This window comes from Chiloscyllium plagiosum, unplaced genomic scaffold, assembly GCF_037043375.1.
Source record: "Chiloscyllium plagiosum isolate Xiang-an unplaced genomic scaffold, Cpla_swu_hap1 HiC_scaffold_12, whole genome shotgun sequence".
NCBI classification, from domain to species: domain Eukaryota; kingdom Metazoa; phylum Chordata; class Chondrichthyes; order Orectolobiformes; family Hemiscylliidae; genus Chiloscyllium; species Chiloscyllium plagiosum.
Window position 1 is genome coordinate 41545958 of NW_028270150.1, and position 18914 is coordinate 41564871.

Sequence of the window (18914 nt, forward strand, 5' to 3'; positions counted from 1 at the left end):
TAAAGTGGTTACAGACCACCTTTGGATTTAGATTTATTTAATATTGTCACCTGTACCTAGATACAGTAAAAAGTGCACAATGTCACCGCGCTCCAGCCCTATCTTGGATTACAAAATAATCTCTGAATAAATTGTATAAATTGTAAACTACTGAATAATTGACATTAAATTGATGTTACTGAAACTGAAACAACTTCAAACATTTATCTTTCCCTGTCCGTAGACTTCACCTTCTCTGCTTCTCCAGTCGCTGACGTCCGACGTCGCCCCCTGGGTCCTGTCAATGTGATCCTTTTCTGCCACGACCACCACCTTCATTTCCATGTCTGCCACCCTCTAAGCTGCAGACGCTCATGCGGTACAGATACCACACATCCTCCGACACCAGATATTGGCAATGGGTCCTGGCTCGTCTTCCAGTACTGCCACTCGAGGTGGAGTGGGGATGGAGATACACAGGGCCCTGGCCTCCCGCGGGACCTAACAGTAAGCATACAGTAGAATAAAATAGAAAGGTATAAATGATTGAATTTTGTCAGAAAAGTCTGACAGTAATCATTCAGGGTTTAAGTCTGCAGACAGACTGGAAAAATCCGATGGGCAAAGGCAGCCAAGGTGACGAGTTCATTGAAAGTTTTTATGCTTGGAGCAGTATGTTCTGGAGCTGACCAGAGAGCTGGCTATTCCAGACCTGGTATTGTTCAATGAGAAAGGACCAATTAATGATCTCAGATTGAAGGTGCTCCCTCGGTAGTGGCAATCATAATAAGGTTGGAATTTATAAGGAGCAGTGCTCCAGAAGTTTGTGATTTAAAATAAACCTGTTGGACTATAACCTGGTGTCATGTGACTTCTGGCTTTGTCCACCCTAGTCCAACACTGGCACTTACACATAATAAAGAAGAAAATTGAACATTGGTCATTTGAAAAATGAGTCTGGTGAATTAATAATGGAAAACAAAGGGATGGCAGATGGTATTGCATCAGTCTTCACTACAGAAGATACAAGAACATCCCAAAAATAGCTATATAATTTATCTGGAAATGGGAGGGAAGGAGGAACCTAAGTAAATTACAATTGCCGGGTAAGTGATTTCATTTATTCATTTATGAGATGTAGGCATCATTGAATGGATAAGTATTTATTGCCCTTTAGAAGGTATTCTTGAACTACTGCAGTCCATTTGGTTTAATTGGCCCACATGTTGTTAGGGTTGGAGTTCCAGGATTTTGACAAAGTAACACTGAAGAGTCAGTGATATGTTTCTAAGTCAGGACAGTGTATGGCTTGGAGAGGGACATGGAGGTGGTGGTGTTCCCATGTATCTGCTGAGCGTGTCCTTCTAAATGAAAGTGGTCGTGGATGAGAATCTTTGGTGAATTTCTGCAGTGCATCTTACAGATCTTATGCATTGCTATTGCTGAGCATCAATGATAGAGGGTGTGGTTGACTCTTAACTGCCCTCTGGGCATTTAGAGATGGCAATAAATGCTGGCTTAGCCAACAATACCCACATCCCCTGAATGAATTAAAATTAGTGAATAGTTGTGGATATAATGGCCAATCTAGTGGGCTGCTTTGTCTTAGATGGTGTCTAGCTTTGTGAGTGTTGATAGAGTTGCAAGTAGGGAGTATGCCATGACATCCTGACTTGTGCCTTGTAAGATGGTGGACATGGTCTGAGAAGTCATGAAGTAAGTTACTCCCTGCAGGATTCCAAGCCTCTGACTTACTGTTGTAGCCACAGTAAGTATATGGCTAGCCCAGTTCATTTTCTGGTCAATATTAACACCAGCCAGGTTAATACTGAGGGATTCAGTGATGGCGATGTCTTTGAATGTCATGGTGTGATGGTTAGATTCTGCCTCATTGGAGATGGTCCTTTCTTGGCACTTGTGCATTGCAAATCTTCTTGCCACTTTGTCAGCCCAAACCTGAATATTATGGGCATGGACTGATTCTGTATCTGAGGAGTCATTAATGGTGCTGAATGTTGTGCAGATTAGACTGATGCTGGAAAAATCACAGCAGGTCAGGCAGCATCTGAGAAGCAGGAAAATCGGCTATTTGGGCCAAAGCCCTTCATCAGGAATGGCTGATGAAGAGCTTTTGCCCGAAATGTCGATTTTGCTGCTCCTTGGATGCTGCCTGACCTGCTGTGATTTTCCAGCACCACTCTAATCTAGACTTTAATTTCCAGCATCTGCAGTACCCACTTCTGCCTGAAAATTGTGCAGTCATCAGCGGGCATCCCTATTTCTGACATTATGATGCAGGAGAGGTCATTGGTAGAACAGCTAAGTTGGTTGGGTCTAGGACACCATCCCGAGGAACTCGCGCAGTGATGTCCTAAGCAGAGGTGACTCAACTCCAATGACAGCAATCGTCTTCCTTTATGCCACGTACAACTCCAACCAACAGAGTTTGTTTGCCTGATTCAAATTGATTCCAGTTTTACGAGGGCTGCTTAATGCCACTCTCAGTTAGATGTGGTTTTGATGGGAAGAGTAATCACTGTCACCTCTGGAGTTCATCTCTTTTATCCATGTCGGAACCGAGAATGTAATGAAGTCAGTAGTGACAATGAGTAAATTGTTGGGGCTCCAGCCTGACAAGTCATTGGATGTGGATTGACTTAACCGGAGTCTTCAAACAAATGCTTAGTGAAATAATTGATGCATTAGTTTTCATTTTGCAAAATTCCCTATATTAGAGGAAGCTTCTACTAGAATAGAAAGTAGTGAATGGTTTCATCTACTCAAAAATAAGTAAGACAAAAAGGAGGAACCTACAGGTCATGTTCACTTAACATCTGTCAGAGGAAAGATGATAGAAGAGATTAAGACATGGCATTTAGAAAAATTCAAGGTAATCAGACAGCACCAACATGATTTTTTTGAAAGAGAATCATATTTCTTTGAAGGAGTAACTTTTGCTGTGGAATATACGAAATCAGTGGATGCATGGTACTTAGATTTGTCAGGAATGCCACATCAAAGGTTATTCTGGAAAATAAAGGTTCATGTTGTAACTAAGTAACAGAAAACAAATACTCGTCATAAATGAGTCATTTTTTGATTGGTAAAATGTAACGAATGGTGTGCCACAGGGATCACTGTTGGAATATCAACACTTTTAATAATTTACATAAATTAACTGAATGATGGGCCAAAGGTAAGGTTGATGATCACGCAAAAGTGGGTAGGAAATTAGAAGTGTGGCAGACATAAGGAAGCTACATAGAGGTAAAAATAAGTTAAGTGAATGGCAACGATCCAGAGTATGATGTGACAACATATAAAATTGCTCATTTTGAAAGAATAAAAAAAGTATATTATCCAAATAATGAGAGATTACAGAATTCTGAGATGCAGAAGCATCTGGATGTTCTGGTGCATGATTTTTAAAGAAAGTAATTAACAAAGCTATTTGAATGCGATTGTGTATTGTGAAGAGAATTGAATACAGAAGTGGGAAGGCTGTGTTTGAATGATACTGGCCATTGGTGACATTGCATCTGGAGTATTGTGTACAGTATTGGTCTGCTTATTTAAGGAAGGATGTCAATGTGTTGGAAGAAGGTTTACTGGGCCAATACCTAAAATGTGGTGGGTGACTTTATGAAGAAAGTTTGGACAGGTTGTGCTTGTATGCACTGGAACTTAGAAGAGTAAAGGGCAATTTGATTAAGAAATATAAGATCCTGAGCAACCTTGAAAGGATGGATATGGAAACGATGCTTGAGAATCTGGAACCAGAAGTCACTGTTTAAAAAAATGGAGCTGCCTATTTAAAACAGACATGAGGAAAATTCTTTTCTCAAATACACTAGTGAGTCTTTGGTATACTCTTTCTTGAAAAGCCGTGGAAGTCAAGTCTTTGAAAAGTTTTAAAGATTGCAGGTGTCTTGGGACAAAAATCTATCTTGCTATTTGAATGCATATTCAGTTGTGCAATATTAAGAGATGTCAGCTGGAATGAAGAGCTCCAAATCTGCAGCACTGATCTCTGCATAAGAAAGGATATCATTTAAAGGGTGCAGGGGCAGGAATGTGCATAACTCATGAAGTTGGTAGGGCAGATTGTGAAAGTAGTTAATAAGGCATAAATACAGAAAGACATAGAGCACAAAGCAAGACTTATGTTGTGATTTTTTTAAAACAAAATATTGAATTAGTCTCAATCAGGATATTTTGGGTGCGGAGCTGGAGGTGTGGATGGAAACAGTGTTACTTCTCCCTCAAGAGTTGGAAACTTAGTGGGCAGGATGAGAATTAGGTGGGAGTTGAAATTTTGCTTTTCTGATGATGGGTTCAAGTTTAGAGATTAATTCAGTAACATGATTGTGGGTGTCAGACCTCATAATGCAGTGTGTTTCTATCTATAATACATTTGCACACCATGAATACTCATAATAATGTGTTTTGTTTGCAATTGTCTTTCCTTCATGATAAAGTCAGTGGCACATGAGAATCTTGTGATGCCCCATTCACATTCATTTAAAGGTAGTATGCAGCAGTCAGCTTTGTGCAGTTGTGTCTGAGGTTCGCAATTTTCTTTACTGAACTCTCCAGTACAAGTCAGTGCAGAGCTTGCATTGAGCTTGGGATCAGAAAGGGAGAAAGTGAGGACTGCAGATGCTGGAGATCAGAGCTTAAAAATGTGGTGCTGGAAAAGTGCAGCAGGTCAGGCAGCATCAAAGGAGCAGGAGAATCAACGTTTCGGGCATAAGCCCTTCTTTATATGCCTGAAACATCGATTCTCCTGTTCTTTTGATGCTGCCTGATCTGCTGCGCTTTTCCAGCAACACATTTTTAAACACCAGAAAGGGTGAGTCATTGGTGAGGGAGTGGGTGGTATGGGGTGAAGGTGGGGACAAACAGGAGAAAAGTGGGAAGGACTTGGCACCTTGGGTGTGAGGAAATGATAGGTTAAGGTAAGAAATTGTGACTAAAGTGTGGTGTCGGTGGTATCCACATATGATTCCACCTCAGGGCGTTGATTGGCAGAGTCCTTGCAGCTGCATCATTCACATTAACCCCACAAGGGTTAACTCTGAATGGCCCTTAAAATGTTGAGAAGGGAGAGTAGGCTGACCCTGGAAATGAAGCCATTGCCCAGAGAACAGGGAGTACAACATTGGAGATTATTATGAGCACTCAATAAAAAGTAAACATAAAAACAGAACATTATTTCTTCCACAACAATGGAAATAGCCCTCTGACTCGCTTGGCAACATCAAAGCATAGAATGAAGTATGCCAGTGCTTTTAGCTCTCTGACAATTTTATAGCCTGCCTATAGCTGCCACATTGTCTGCTGATAGTACATTTCATACTAAAAAACTTCTCTCTGCTACATGATCGTGCATTTTCTTCATGCATGCCACTTCCTGCACATAGAGATGAGCAAAAACACGAGAGTGGAAGTGGTGCCCACTTCCTGTTCTGCTGTTGGCAATGACACACCACAGCTTAATGTTCCACCCATCATGTGCAAGTGTGGGCACTGCACTTTGGGAAGGAGGTAAAGGCTTCAAGATGGCACTGATTGATAATATTGGTTCTGTGGATGAAGTTATGAAACTCCATTTCATTCAACAAATATTCACAAGACTTTAAACTCATTCAGGTTATCTCTAAACCATTTTTAGCTTTAAACTTAAACAGAAAAATAAACAAAACAATTTTAGTCATTCACAGTTTTGATCCTACAGATGCATCATCCACCATCTCACCAAGAGTAAAAGATAAATTAATCTAGATTTAGGTTTTTCTTTAATATGACAATGTTCAGCAATTATGTAAACTACAGCTATCTATGATATTTGTGATAGTTATGGGATAACTTGCCACTACATTCTCTAAATGTGTTGCTGGAAAAGCGCTTATGCCCGAAATGTCAATTCTCCTGTTCCCTGGATGCTGCCTGACCTGCTGCGCTTTTCCAGCAACACATTTTCAACTCTGATCTCCAGCATCTGCAGACCTCACTTTCTCCATTACATTCTCTAAACACTGAAGGAATAAAAAAATACAAAATTACACCAAAATACATTTATTGCTCTTATCCATTATAAAGTAGTGACAAATTTGACACTGTTTCACATGGTTATTTAAGGAAAAAAGCATAAAATGACACAGTGGTGTTCAGGGATTGTTCCACATAACAGATGACTTCAGAACAAGTTAATGCGAAAAACGGAAACATTGGATACCAAGTTAAATTTCCCAAGTCTATGCAAACACTGAATGTCTCAGTCTTCTCAAAACTTCAAATATATATCTGCAATGAATAAGATAAATACTGTCAGAGAAAGCAAGTTAATTACGTTAGCATGAATTTTCAAATTTTCAGTTAAAATATTTGGGAGCGTGAGATTCATGTTGCACAGTTACTTTTCTCACACACTCATCTGCCTTTCACCTCAATAATGATTCAATAGGGCTCTTCAGTACCTGTCTCGTGTAATTGAGCAGCAGGAGAGGCTGAAGTGCTCACCACTGCTAGGACCTTCTGGCATTCGTACCATTGAGGCACATTTATAGAGTCATGGAGTTATACAGAGCAGAAACAGACCCTTTGATCCAACTCATCCACATGCACAAGCTCAGCTGCACAGTCAAACACAGTAAGTCCAAAGTTGTCTCTCACATTACAGTGCTCGATTATAATCATTGTGGAAATGACCTAAAAAGACAACGTAGCTCCTCATTTTGTGGACTGAGACTAGGAGGTGCAGGTGGGTGAGGAGGTGGGCAAGAGGGCCATATTTTTCCTTCAGACCACCACAAGGAGACCACATAAATTTTATCATACTGTTCTGCACTCACATTAGCATTCTTAACTCATTCATTCTTCATCTGCAAAAGCTTGGATACCACTTTCCTCCAGTCTCTTATACAACCCTCTGAATCTTCTTCTCAGGACAATCCAGAGGAACATCGCTTCTCCATTTGCCCACTTACCTCTGATGCAAAAGCCAGCAGGAGTCCAGGAGGAGGAGGAGGATGAGCCTGTATCTACACAGGATACTCTCAGTAAGCCTGGGCGCTGTACACTCAAATAGCTCCAAGGATGTCTACCATTATCTTCCAGGCCAACTGGACTAACTACAGAACTAGCTCCCTCCACTCGAGCCACAGTCGAGACAGAACTTAGCCATAGCGGGAGGGAGAGGAAGAAATAAAACATGCTGACAGCACATAAGTGGCACAGGTCATACTTATTGTAGATAATCTTGCATTTTTGTGAATGTATCCTCACTTGTATTCTTAAAATGCCTGCTCGAGTGTCTTTTTCAGTGTCAGAGGATGAAAGCTTAAAATGCCACACTTTGCTCAACTCTCACAAGCAATCAATTCTTTGAGTGAAGGTAGCCTCAGATATCATAAATCCTTGAACTGGGTGTTCAAGCTGCAACAAAGGCATGGCCCTTTGCCGTAGACAATAATGTGTCTAAATGCAGTATACAGGGGTTATGCAAAGGCATGCCTACATGCAATATTCCACACTTGAATCCATCATGTGAATGAGAGATGATTGCATACATCCCTGGAGGTTAAGTCTCATTCTACTGTCAGATTTGTTTTGAGGAGCACTCTGCCTTTCAAGACTGGGAGGTAAGCAATGGGCAGTCCATGTGTTTCCTCTCCCTCAGAGTGTAGTAGTCTGCACAAAAAAACACCCACTACTATCCTGCAGGATACCGTAGAATTTCAGTTTAAATTTTCACTCGACATGCTTTCTGGCATAGATTACCAATGGTGGAGGCTCAGCAAGAGATTCCTCAGGATTCTGTTCAACCTACTAGCTATCATGAGAGATGTGCTTCACAACACTCAATCACCTAATGATAATTTTCAAAACTACCAACCTCAATGCCATGTGATGTTAGTTCACCCCTTTATTGACTACTGTTTTTTCCTGAAATCATTAGGACATTAATTCATGTGATTGGACCAATGATTTTGCAAACCACTTAACTAGTGAAGTAGAGAGTGTTTTAAACCAAGTAGTGGGAGCAAAGGATCAAAATGTGGAAGGATGTAGTCAATCAAAGATTAGAGACAAGTTAAGAGGTAAAAACAGTAATATGGAAATAAGGGTCAGAGAATGGAGGGAAGGGGCAGAGGGAAAAATGTAGGAATACACAATAATCAAAACTGGATGTTAGTAAGTTAATAAAAAGACAAAACTAAAGACACTATTTGAAAATACACACGGTGCACCAACAAAGTGAATGAATTGATAATGTACTTTGAAATAAATAACTACAACCTGATAGCTATGATGAAGCCATGGCTTCAGGATGACAAAATGTCACTCAGGAAAAATAAGAAGCTTGGTTGTGCAATTGTTAGAGATGGTCTTGGTTCAGGAAATTAGGATGTAGAATAGTTTTGGGTGGAGATGTGGAAAAGTAGGAGAAAGAAGTCATAGGTGGAGATGGTCTACAGGGCCTCTAATAGTAACCAAAATGTTGCTCAAAGTATGCCATAAGAAATATTAGGTGCTTGTGATGAGGGATGGTAATATTCATCAATGCCTTTGATCTCTATAAACTATATTATTATCTCATTGCTGTTAGTACAGGACAAATCAGATTCCAAACTGAAATATGGGTTGATATCTTGCATGGTTTGTTTTATTCATTTTTGACAAAATGTTCTCTCACTAAAACATAATATACATTGCTGCACATTTGGTTTTAAAAGAGGAGTTTATTATACAAAAGAAATGGAGATAGAATAGAATAAACCAAACGATATATAAATGACATTTGTTTAAACATTTTGAAACTCAAAGTAAAGTACAATCCATTAATCCCAATAGCAATCCATAATCCCAATAGCATCTCATTACATTTCTCAAATACCAGAGAGAATTCCTTTCTCTATCACATATAAGTTTTGATTTATCGATGCCTTCAATTCCAAATTTTGAGATTCTGAAGGAAATACAACTGAGTTTAGACATTCTCAACTTTACATAATTCCCTCAGGGTTTTACTAGAATGTTTCTGGTGTGGCATCTTTAAAACTAAACACCTTACACTAAGGTAACCTATTTCTAAGAGTCCTAAATTATCTCACTTTTTCAAGAGTTTTACACACATAGCTTTAGCCAAGATTTCAGCAAAATTGCCAAATTGAAAGCCAAAATCTTCCTTTAAGCTATGGGTGTTTTCTGTTATCAAAAGAAAATAATCAATCTTTGACCATCTAAACTGAAAGCCAATTGCACAATTGTTTATTTTGCTCATGAAAGTTGTCCCAAAGCAAAAGGTTATGGCACCAATGCAGGGCAGCTATTTGGATAATGATATCGAGAGTAAGGCAGAACAGGTCACAGTGTGGAAACATAGGAAAACAATGCAGTTAGGATTATTGGCAGATAATGGTACAAAGGCAGAATTAATTGCTTTTTACTTAAGCTGAGAACTAAATATTCAGGATGAGGTAGCTTTGTTAGTACAAGATGGAATAAGTACGATAGCAAGAGATGATTTTGCATATGGATGGAGGGAAGAAATAATAAGAGGAAGAGGACACTAGTTGGAGTAACGTGTCTTCCACCTACCCACACCCCCCCTCCCCCACCCCCCCCCCCCCACCCTCCCCAGCCCCTAACAATACTTATTCCATATGACAGAGAATAACTCAGCAGATAATGGGCATGTAAGAAAAGCAGTACATGAATCGTGATAACTCAATCTTCATGTAGACTAGGAAAGTCAAGCTGGCATGAAAATAAAATCATAGAACCTATTCAGAAGAGTTTCCTTGCATAATGTGAATGGGTCAGAACGTGTTAAACCTTTGCTAAACGTTTACAGTATATGGGTAATAGCAAAGCAGGGCTAGCTGGAGTAGACTAGGAGAGAAGTTATTGCCAAAGGCATTTGAGGAACAATAGCTGACATTTCATGGTTCATAACTCATGACAAAGATATATCCAAATGAGAAGTGGCAAATGGAGTTCAACTAAGATAAATGTGAAGTGATTCATTTTGGAAGGTCGAATTTGAATGCTGAATACAGGGTTAAATACAGGATTCTTGGCAGTGTGGGGGAACAGTGGGATCGTGGGGTCCATGTACATAGATCCCTCAAAGTTCCCACCCAAGTTGATAACTTTATTAAGAAGGTGGATGGTGTTTTGGCTTTCATTAACAGGGGGATTGAGTTTAAGAGCCACAAGGTTTTGCTGTAGCTCTATAAAACCCTGGTTAGACCACATTTGGAATATTGTTCCCAGTTCTGGTTGCCTCATTATAGGAAGGATGTTGATGCTTTAGAGAGGTTACAGAGGAGATTTACCAAGATGCTGTCTGGATTGGAGGGCTTGTCTTATGAAGAGAGGTTGAGTGAGTTCAGGCTTTTAACACTGGAGAGAAGAACTAAGAAAGGTGACTTAATAGAGGTATACAAGGTAACGAGAGGAATAGATAGAGTAAATAGCCAGAGACTTTTCCCCAGGGCAGAATGGCTGTCACAAGATGTCATAATTTTAAGGTGATTGGTGGAAGGTATAGGAGCGATGTCAGAGGTAGGTTTTTTACTCAGAGAGTGGTGGGTGTGTGGAAAGCACTGCCAGCAGTGGTGATAGAGTTGGGGACATTTAAGTGCCCGCCAGACAAGCACATGAATGTAGATGGCAGTAAATTGAGGGGTGTGAAGGTTAAGTTATTCATATATTAACATAAATGCTCAGCACAACATTGTGGGCTGAAGGTCCTGCACTGTGCTGTACTGTTCTATGTTCTAAAGAAGAATTTTAGGAAGTTGATAAACCAACTACAATTAACCAATGAAGGTGAGGATAGTATCAAGTTGAAAAAAAATTAATGTGGCAAAAGTTATTGCTAATCTAGAGGATTGGGCAAATAATAAAAACTAACAAAAGATGACCAAAAATTAAAGAGGGCAAAAATAAACTTTAAGTGTGAACTTTCAAGTAAAATCAAGGTGGACAAAAAGAGCTTCTTTAAAAGGAAGAGAGAGGCCAAAATTAAGATAGGCTTTTGATGAAGCCGTATGAAACCTTAAGCCACAGCTACAGTACTTTGTACAGTTCTGATTGCCACACTGTAGGAAAAAGATGATTGCAATAGAGAGGGTGCAGAAGAGATTCACTAGGTTGTATGCAGCTCTATTCCTGATGAAGGGCTTTTGACCGAAACATCGATTTTCCTGCTCCTCAGATGCTGCCTGAACTGCTGTGCTTTTCCAGCACCACTCTAATCCAGAATTTTATAATGGCTTTGCTGGAACACATTATCTAATGGTATTAAACTTGAAGTTCAGTTGCAATTCTTTCTCTTGCAGAAATATGATACTTAACAATCCCTCTTTCAGTCAATGAAAAGTTTGAAAATTAAATGACTTTTATTCTGTTTTAGCCTGTACATAGGAGCATGTTCTGGACACGGACAAATTGCAACTCATTGTGGTGATTACCACAATTCCTGCACTTATAATGTATAGATCTGCCTTCGCCCTGGTTACGCCCATGTGCTTTTACTTCCTGTCACCTGTGGTGCTTAGCATTTTAAATCTGACTGTTCCAGCCAAGAGCTAAAAATCGTTTTGCAGCTGTTGGGTTGGCTGTTTAAATCTATTCGCTTTATTGATTCTTCACATTAAGTGAAAGCAGTAATAGAACTGAGCAGTAATAACAATTGTAGGTTTTGTAAATGAAATGAAGATTCCTCAACCCCAGTGATCTGGGAGACCAAAACTGTTGTGCAATCTATAGTTTCTTCACTCACAATCTAATGACAGCAGTAATTCTAACAGCAGAATCCCTACAATATTCTATTCAAATGAATCCAATTGGAGTGACATCTCTGGCAGCTTTACTTTTGCTCTGTTTGACCATTCAGAGTGAATTCATCAACTGTAAAGGTAGGACTGAGTAGATTGTTGATTTGAAATTCATTCCTGGTCTTTCATGCACTATAATACAAAGGCTATAGGCTTTGGTCTGAATAATGTGAAGGCTAAGTTTTGGTCTAGATGATATATAGACTATAGGGTTTAGTCTGAATGGTGGAGGGGGGGGGGGGGGTGGGGGCGGGGAACGGGGGTTGGCATTTTCTCTCAGTGATTAGCATTGCTGCCTCACAGTGCCAGGGACCCAGGTTCAGTTCCAGTCTTGCACATTCTCCCCGTGTCTGCGTGGGTTTCCTCTAGGTGCTCTGGTTTCCTCCCACAGTCACAAAGATGTGCAAGTTAGATGAATTGGCCATGCTAAATTGCCCATAATATTCAAGGGTGTGCAGATTAGATGCATTAGTCAGGGGTAAATATAAGGTAGGGGGAATGTCTCTGGGTGGATTACTCTTTGGAGAGTCTGTACGGACTTGTTGGGCCAAAGGGCCTGTTTCCACACCGTAGGGATTCTATGATTCTACAAATGATGTGAAGACTATAGGTTTCGGTCGGAATGATGTGAAAAGGTGATCTGGAGATTGTTGTTGTTCTTTATTTGTTGAGATAGTTCCATTCAGGTAACATTATTCATCTGCTTTTGGTTATTGCTAGTTTTATTATTTCATATCATGATGCACATTTTTTTTCACAATCATCTGATAGAGACATTCCCACAGTAGTAATAGTCTCAGAAATATATAAATAATGGAGAACTCGATAATGGAAAAGAGAGGGATCCATTCAATTAAATCTGCTTGCCTCCTTTAAACTATCCTAATATTAGTTTATATTGTATTACTCCTTAAGATGTATGATAGGTGAATGGATTTTTTCTGAAATACAAATAGTAAAATTGAGCTTCAATTTCCTCAAGGCATTCATAGATTTCAATGACAAGTTTCTTCACCTTTATATTTCTGATCATAGTTTTAGTCAAAGTGTATTTTCTCCAAAAGGCTGTGGAAACATTCCCAAACATGTTAATTCAAATTTAAAATCAGCCAGTTATGTTGTTTTTCATAAGATCCTTTCTTCAATGTGCACATTTTCAATTTTCAAGCTGCTTTATTTTCAAAGTCTCACTATTTCCCAGTTAAATCATGGAAATGGACAGAATTGAAATGACTGGCTAGCTTTAAGATTAGCATGGATCCTTCTGGAATTACATCTTTTCAATTATGTTTATATTCACATGAATAAAATTTTGTTTCCAAAGTTGCCAAATCTTTATCTTGCATATTTTGCATATTCTCTATGAAAGACACTGTAGTAAAGTAATCAAAAATATCAAATTACTTTTGCAAAATAACAATTTTCCAAAAGAATTTTCCCACTTTTAATTACAATATTTGGCATAATATGATTTAAGCAAGTCTGCTAAATTTTATTTTGCTTGTCTAGGTAGTAGGTGCTACCATTATTCATGTGTCCAAGAACAGAATTTTATCAATGGATTTCTAAGTAATAATATATAATTTATATCCTTCATCTGTCAGAACACACAAGTTTAGTGCATTTTGACTCAATTATTTGCATTTTACCTCAGTTACTTAGCCATTAGCCGATATTTACCCTCCAAATAACTTGTAAAATTTGTGTCATTATGAGGCAACCTGAGTTGCCCACCGATGTAAATGGGCCAGTAAATTCAGCAGCCATATGCCAAAGTATACCATAACAAAGCGATGTGAGAACACCTTCTGCAGGTCATCACACATCACTTGGATTTAGAGCTGACCACAGAATTTTGTTCTAGAGTGTAAGTGAGTATATAAGGTTCACAGGCAGTCTTAATACATTAAAATTACTGAAGCTGCCAATATTCATTCCTGTTGTTAATTAATTACTGCAGTGTGGGATATGATTTTGGTATTAGTGGATTAAAACAATTTGCATCCATGTAAATCTGCATAAGCATAGCTTGCACCCAGTGTGCAGAGTGTAAATCACAGCCATCTGAGGTTTACATATAAACAAACACGGGACTGCCCACACTTTACATTCAGTTGATATAAAACAACTGTAGCCATTTTTGAAGCATTTATTGATTTTTTTTAAACTAGTCTGAATAACCAGAGATTCTCAATGTTTGATCATGACTTCACAAAATATGGTCAAATTTGGCATGTGTGGTAATAAGAAAGACAAGATGATATAAGAATGTATTTAATTTGGGCCACTTTGTTGTGAAATCAGTATCATTAATAAATAACATTAACTTTGCAGATTTGATGTTGTAGTTTATAAACCTTTATAGAAGGCAAATAATTCCTGCACGATTTTCTAGTGTCTTATCACAGACAGTATTATGACAACTGTTAACAAATATACAATTACTGATCAAACCATTGTTAATATAAATATTGAATACATAATTACTAACTCATTGCTAACAATAGTTTAAAATTTAGAGCAAATTTTGAGTTTAATATTTTCATTTAAAATTCATGGCCCACTTTCCAGTAACTTAGTTTAGCTTCATCAAGTTAAAAACAAACTAAACATAGTACAAAGCACCAGAGACAAAACTTACTTTCAAAAAAGCTAAAACTAGCCAAGACATAGATACACCTGAACTGTATAAAACTCTAGTTAGGTCACAGCTAGATGCTGTGGCAGTTCAGGCCATTGAACTACAGGATAGATGTGATTGCAAAATGAAAGGTGTGAGTACGAGGATGTTGCATGGACTAGAGAATTTCAGTTCTGAGGAAAGATTGAATAGGCCAGGATTTTTTTTTTTACTTTTGGAACAAAGGAAACTGAGGACAGACCTAATTGTGTGAAGTGTTTAAAATTATGAGAGGTCCAGAAAAAGTGAATAGGCTGATTCTTTATGGATGGAACAGTTTAGCTGTGAAGGGAGGCTGGATAACTTCAGGTTGCTTTCCTCTAGAGTGGAGAAGTAGAGCAGGGAGACTTGGCTGAGGTGTATAAGATTGTGAAGAGTAAGGACAAGGTGGATAGAAAGCAGTTGTCCACCTTAGTTAAAAGGTCAATAATGAGGAGGTATAATTTTAAAGTGAAAAGTAGGACATTTAGAAGGGATTTAAGGAAAAATGTTTTGACCCAGGAGGTCGTGGAACCTGGAATGCACTGGCTGAGAGGGTAAGTGAGGCAGGAAATCTCACAAAAGTACTTGGATGAACATTTCAAATTTCAAACAGTCACGGCTATGGGCCAAGTATTGGAAGTGGGCCGAGTGTAGATTTAGGATAGTTTTTGTCAGTGCAGACCTGATGGGCTGAAGGTCCTCTTCTGTATTGTATGATTCTATGAATCTATGTGCCTTGGTTGAGGGGCCCATAATCAGGTTGAATAGATTTAATGTCAGAAGTTGGATGTTTACAGCAAATTTGAAGGAAAGCTTTTGAACCCGGAGGGAAGTGGCAATCTGCAATTCACTGTTTGAAAGAGTGGGTGAGGCAGAACATAACATTTGAAATGCACTTGAACATGCACACACAGTGCTCATCTCTAAAAGACTACGAACATGAGCTGGAAAATGTGTTGAAGTTAGTTGGCTATGAATTGGCTGGCTCAGACATGATCAGCAGAATGATCTCCAACCATGTTGTAAATTTCTATAACATACCCTGAGCTCAGATAGGAAGAATGGATCTTGGCTCGGTTTAGGGTTTGATCCTTAAATAGATGAAAAGTAGCTCATCAGCATATTCAAGAGGCTTAGCATTTATTTACCATTAAACAGGGCCAATAAAATCAAACTTTACAGCGCCATTTCCACACTCGAGATAGTATGAAAAACATTCTATACCAAAATAAATACTGTGCCTTTTGAATATGCTGATGAGCCTCTTTTCATCCATTTAAGGATAAAACCCTAAAATTAGCCAAAATGCTGTTCTTCCTGTCAGAGCTCAGGGTAAATCACAGAAGTTTAGAATATGGTTGGAGATTATTCTGTTAATGGTCAATCAGTAGGCAAAGGAGCTGCAATTTTAAAACTTTTAAACAGTGAATTTTAAGAAGTGACTATTAATGCTGAAAATTTTGCTTGAAACGCCTCAGAATTCTCACAGTACTACTAGTTATCTAATGTTCATCTAAATTAAAACATCTTACAATTGATAGCTGTGCAATGAGGTGCAATTTGTCTGTAAGTGTAGGAGTTTAAGAGCTATTTGTAAATGAATGTGGAAAAAAATCACTGGGAAGCATGTTCCACAATTACAGAACCAATGTAATTGTTACAATTGGCCATAATCACTGGCAAAACACGAATGGAAAGCACTAACTTGGGTTCCTGTATGTGTAATTTTCAAACTTTCAGTTACATAAAATCTGGACAAAAATCTGTGAACTTTACATGTTGAATATGATATAGCATTTCGGAGTTTTAAGAAAAAGTATTTTATTTCTTTATATTGGATTATATTTCTTTATCTGCATTTTTGGAAATATTTCATTTAATGTGTGACTAATATATGCCTGCAGCTATGTAGACTCCTTTAACATAAACAAGCAGAGTATTTAGATGCATCATACTTAGATTAGATGAGATTACATTCCCTACAATGTGGAAATGGGCCCTTCAGACCAACATGTCCACATCGACTCTCTGAAGAGTAACCTACTTCCCTCTGACTAACACACCTAATACTATGGGTAATTTAGCATGGCCAATCCACCTGACCTGCACATCTTTGGATTGTGGGAGGAAACCGGAGCACCCGGATGAAATCCATGCAGACATGAGGAGAATGTGCAAATCCCACACAGTCACCCAAGGCTGCAATCAAACCCGAGTCCCTGGCGCTGTGAGGCTGCAGTGCTAACCACTGAGCCACAGTGCCATCCATATAAATGACATAAAGTATTCACTTCATACTATACATGGCACAAAAATGCTTAATGTGTGATTTGGTATCACATCAAAAACTAAGGAACAGATTTATAGTTCCATATCAGGATGAATTTGACTTAAAAGAGAACTAACGATTGGAAGTTTTCAATGAATCTGCTACCCTTGTCTTTCTAGGTGATAGAGGGTTTGGAATGTGATATCAAAGAAACCTGGGTGAGTTGCTGCAGTGCATTATGTAGATGGCACACACTGCTGCATTGGTTGTGAGGGGAATGAATGTTGAGGGTGATTTAAGGGTGATTTGGGGACATTTAAGCGACTGCTGGACATGCACATGGATCGCAATGAGTTGAGGGGTGCGTAGGTTAAGTTACTATATATCTCGGCACAACATCGTGGGCCAAAGGGGCTGTTCTGTGCTGTACTTTTCTATGTTTTATGTTCTATGATGATGGGGTGTCAATCAAGCAGGCTACTTTGTTTTTAATACTGTTGAGCTTCTTGACTATTGGAGCTGTGCACACCCAGGCAAGTGGAGAGTGTTCTTCTCCATGCAGTGCTAGATATGCAATACAATACCTGAATAGGGCATTTGGATTTTGGGTTTTATTTATTAATTGTATAGAATGGCCTTAATATAGGTGGATTACTTATTTCAGAGAACGAGCATTCCCAAATAATATTATGTAACTTGCACGTTGAATGAGCAGAACGAAACAATGCAAGCCAGCATACAATATTGAGTACAAAGCTGGAATGTGATCAGCTATAAAACATGGAGAAGAGATATTACCTGTCTAATTTTTTCTAACACCAGAGGTTTATGTTGGCCTTTATCAATGCCAAGATAAGTACAGAGACTTTTGGACGTATTTATCACAAAACAAAAAAAAAGTGTGTTTTTAGCTCATCACTAAATAAATAACAGTTCAAGTAATTTGTTTTCTTTTTATCTTTTACCTCTACAGAGATTCCTGTTAAACAATATCCTTTGCAACTTCATGTTGAGCTTGGGCATTCAGCTACCATAATTTGTACTTTTGAACTTGATGTTGGGGATGAAAATGAGATTGATGTTTATTGGATTAAGCAAGTAAACCAAAGTGAAATTTATGATGTACTCCACATTTCTTCAAAAAGTTTTCATACACTGAAAACAAACACAATTCGTAATCATTCTGAAGGATCCTTCAGTTTCTCTGGCAATCTAAAGCGAGGTCTAATGGTTCTAGAAATAAAAAACATGCAAAAAGTAGACTTTGGCTTATACATATGCAAAGTAGCCAGAACTATACCCCCTCCACCCGTGGAAGGAAGAGGGCACGGTACTAACATAGTTGGTAAGAGGCATTTATTTTTTGTCACTGTTAGCGATTTGTATTCATTAAAATGAGTTATGATCTGGTTAAGCTATAACACTTTTCTGTCACTGTCATTGAGTAACTTGAGAAGTAACATTTGGGATTTCCATGAGAACATATACATGTTTAGATGTAATGTACTGTATTCTCTACACGTCCAAAACATTGTGCTTTATATTTCATCATAAGCAGGGCAGTCATAATATATGTAGGCTCGTTATATAATGAATGACTATAGATGTTTAATAAGAAGTATTCCGTGTGAATCCATTCAGGACAATAATTTCAAAGATTTCATCAATTTTCCTTTTTGAACGTATGCTACTATTCTGTAGCTAGAATGTGGATGCAGCAAAGATGTTTTACAAGAATGGTTCCAGGGCTGAGAAACTTCAGATATGAAGAAAGATTTGAGAAGTTGCAACTGTTTTTCTTAGAGAAGAGAATGCTCAGAAGAGATTTGATAGAAGTTTACAAAATCATGAGGGGTGTGGAGAGAATAATTAGGGAGAAACTGATCCCATTTGGGAATAGGGTGAGAACCACAGGGCACAGTTTAAAGTGTTTTGCAAAAAGAAGCAAATGCAAGGTTTTCACACAGTGAAGCTGGAATGCACAGCCTGGGAGTGTGGTGAAAGTAGGTTGAATTGAGTCACCTGAGAGTTTATTGGATGATTATTTATAGAGAAGCAAAATGCAAGGGTAAGGAGAAAAAGCAGTTCTAGGTTAAAATGCTCACACAATCAGAAATTAAAAAAAACTGCAGATACTGGAATCCAAAGTGGACAG

General features: G+C 38.5%; 1 protein-coding gene and 1 long non-coding RNA gene across 2 annotated transcripts in view; one reads left to right on the forward strand and one right to left on the reverse strand.

The window, feature by feature from the left end:
* Nucleotides 1-322: 322 nt before the first annotated feature.
* LOC148148525 (uncharacterized) overlaps nt 323-18914 on the reverse strand; it is a 93397-nt gene continuing 74805 nt past the window's right edge. The window contains exon 5 of the long non-coding RNA XR_015758836.1: nt 323-480. This is a non-coding gene — a long non-coding RNA (uncharacterized LOC148148525). The remainder of the gene's footprint in view (nt 481-18914) is intronic.
* Nucleotides 11577-18914, forward strand: part of LOC122555512 (uncharacterized) — a 31461-nt gene continuing 24123 nt past the window's right edge. Inside the window, exons 1-2 of the mRNA XM_043701536.2 lie at nt 11577-11909; nt 17733-18104. Of these exons, the coding sequence (XP_043557471.2) occupies nt 11780-11909; nt 17733-18104 (502 nt within the window). The 5' untranslated portion in view covers nt 11577-11779. The remainder of the gene's footprint in view (nt 11910-17732; nt 18105-18914) is intronic.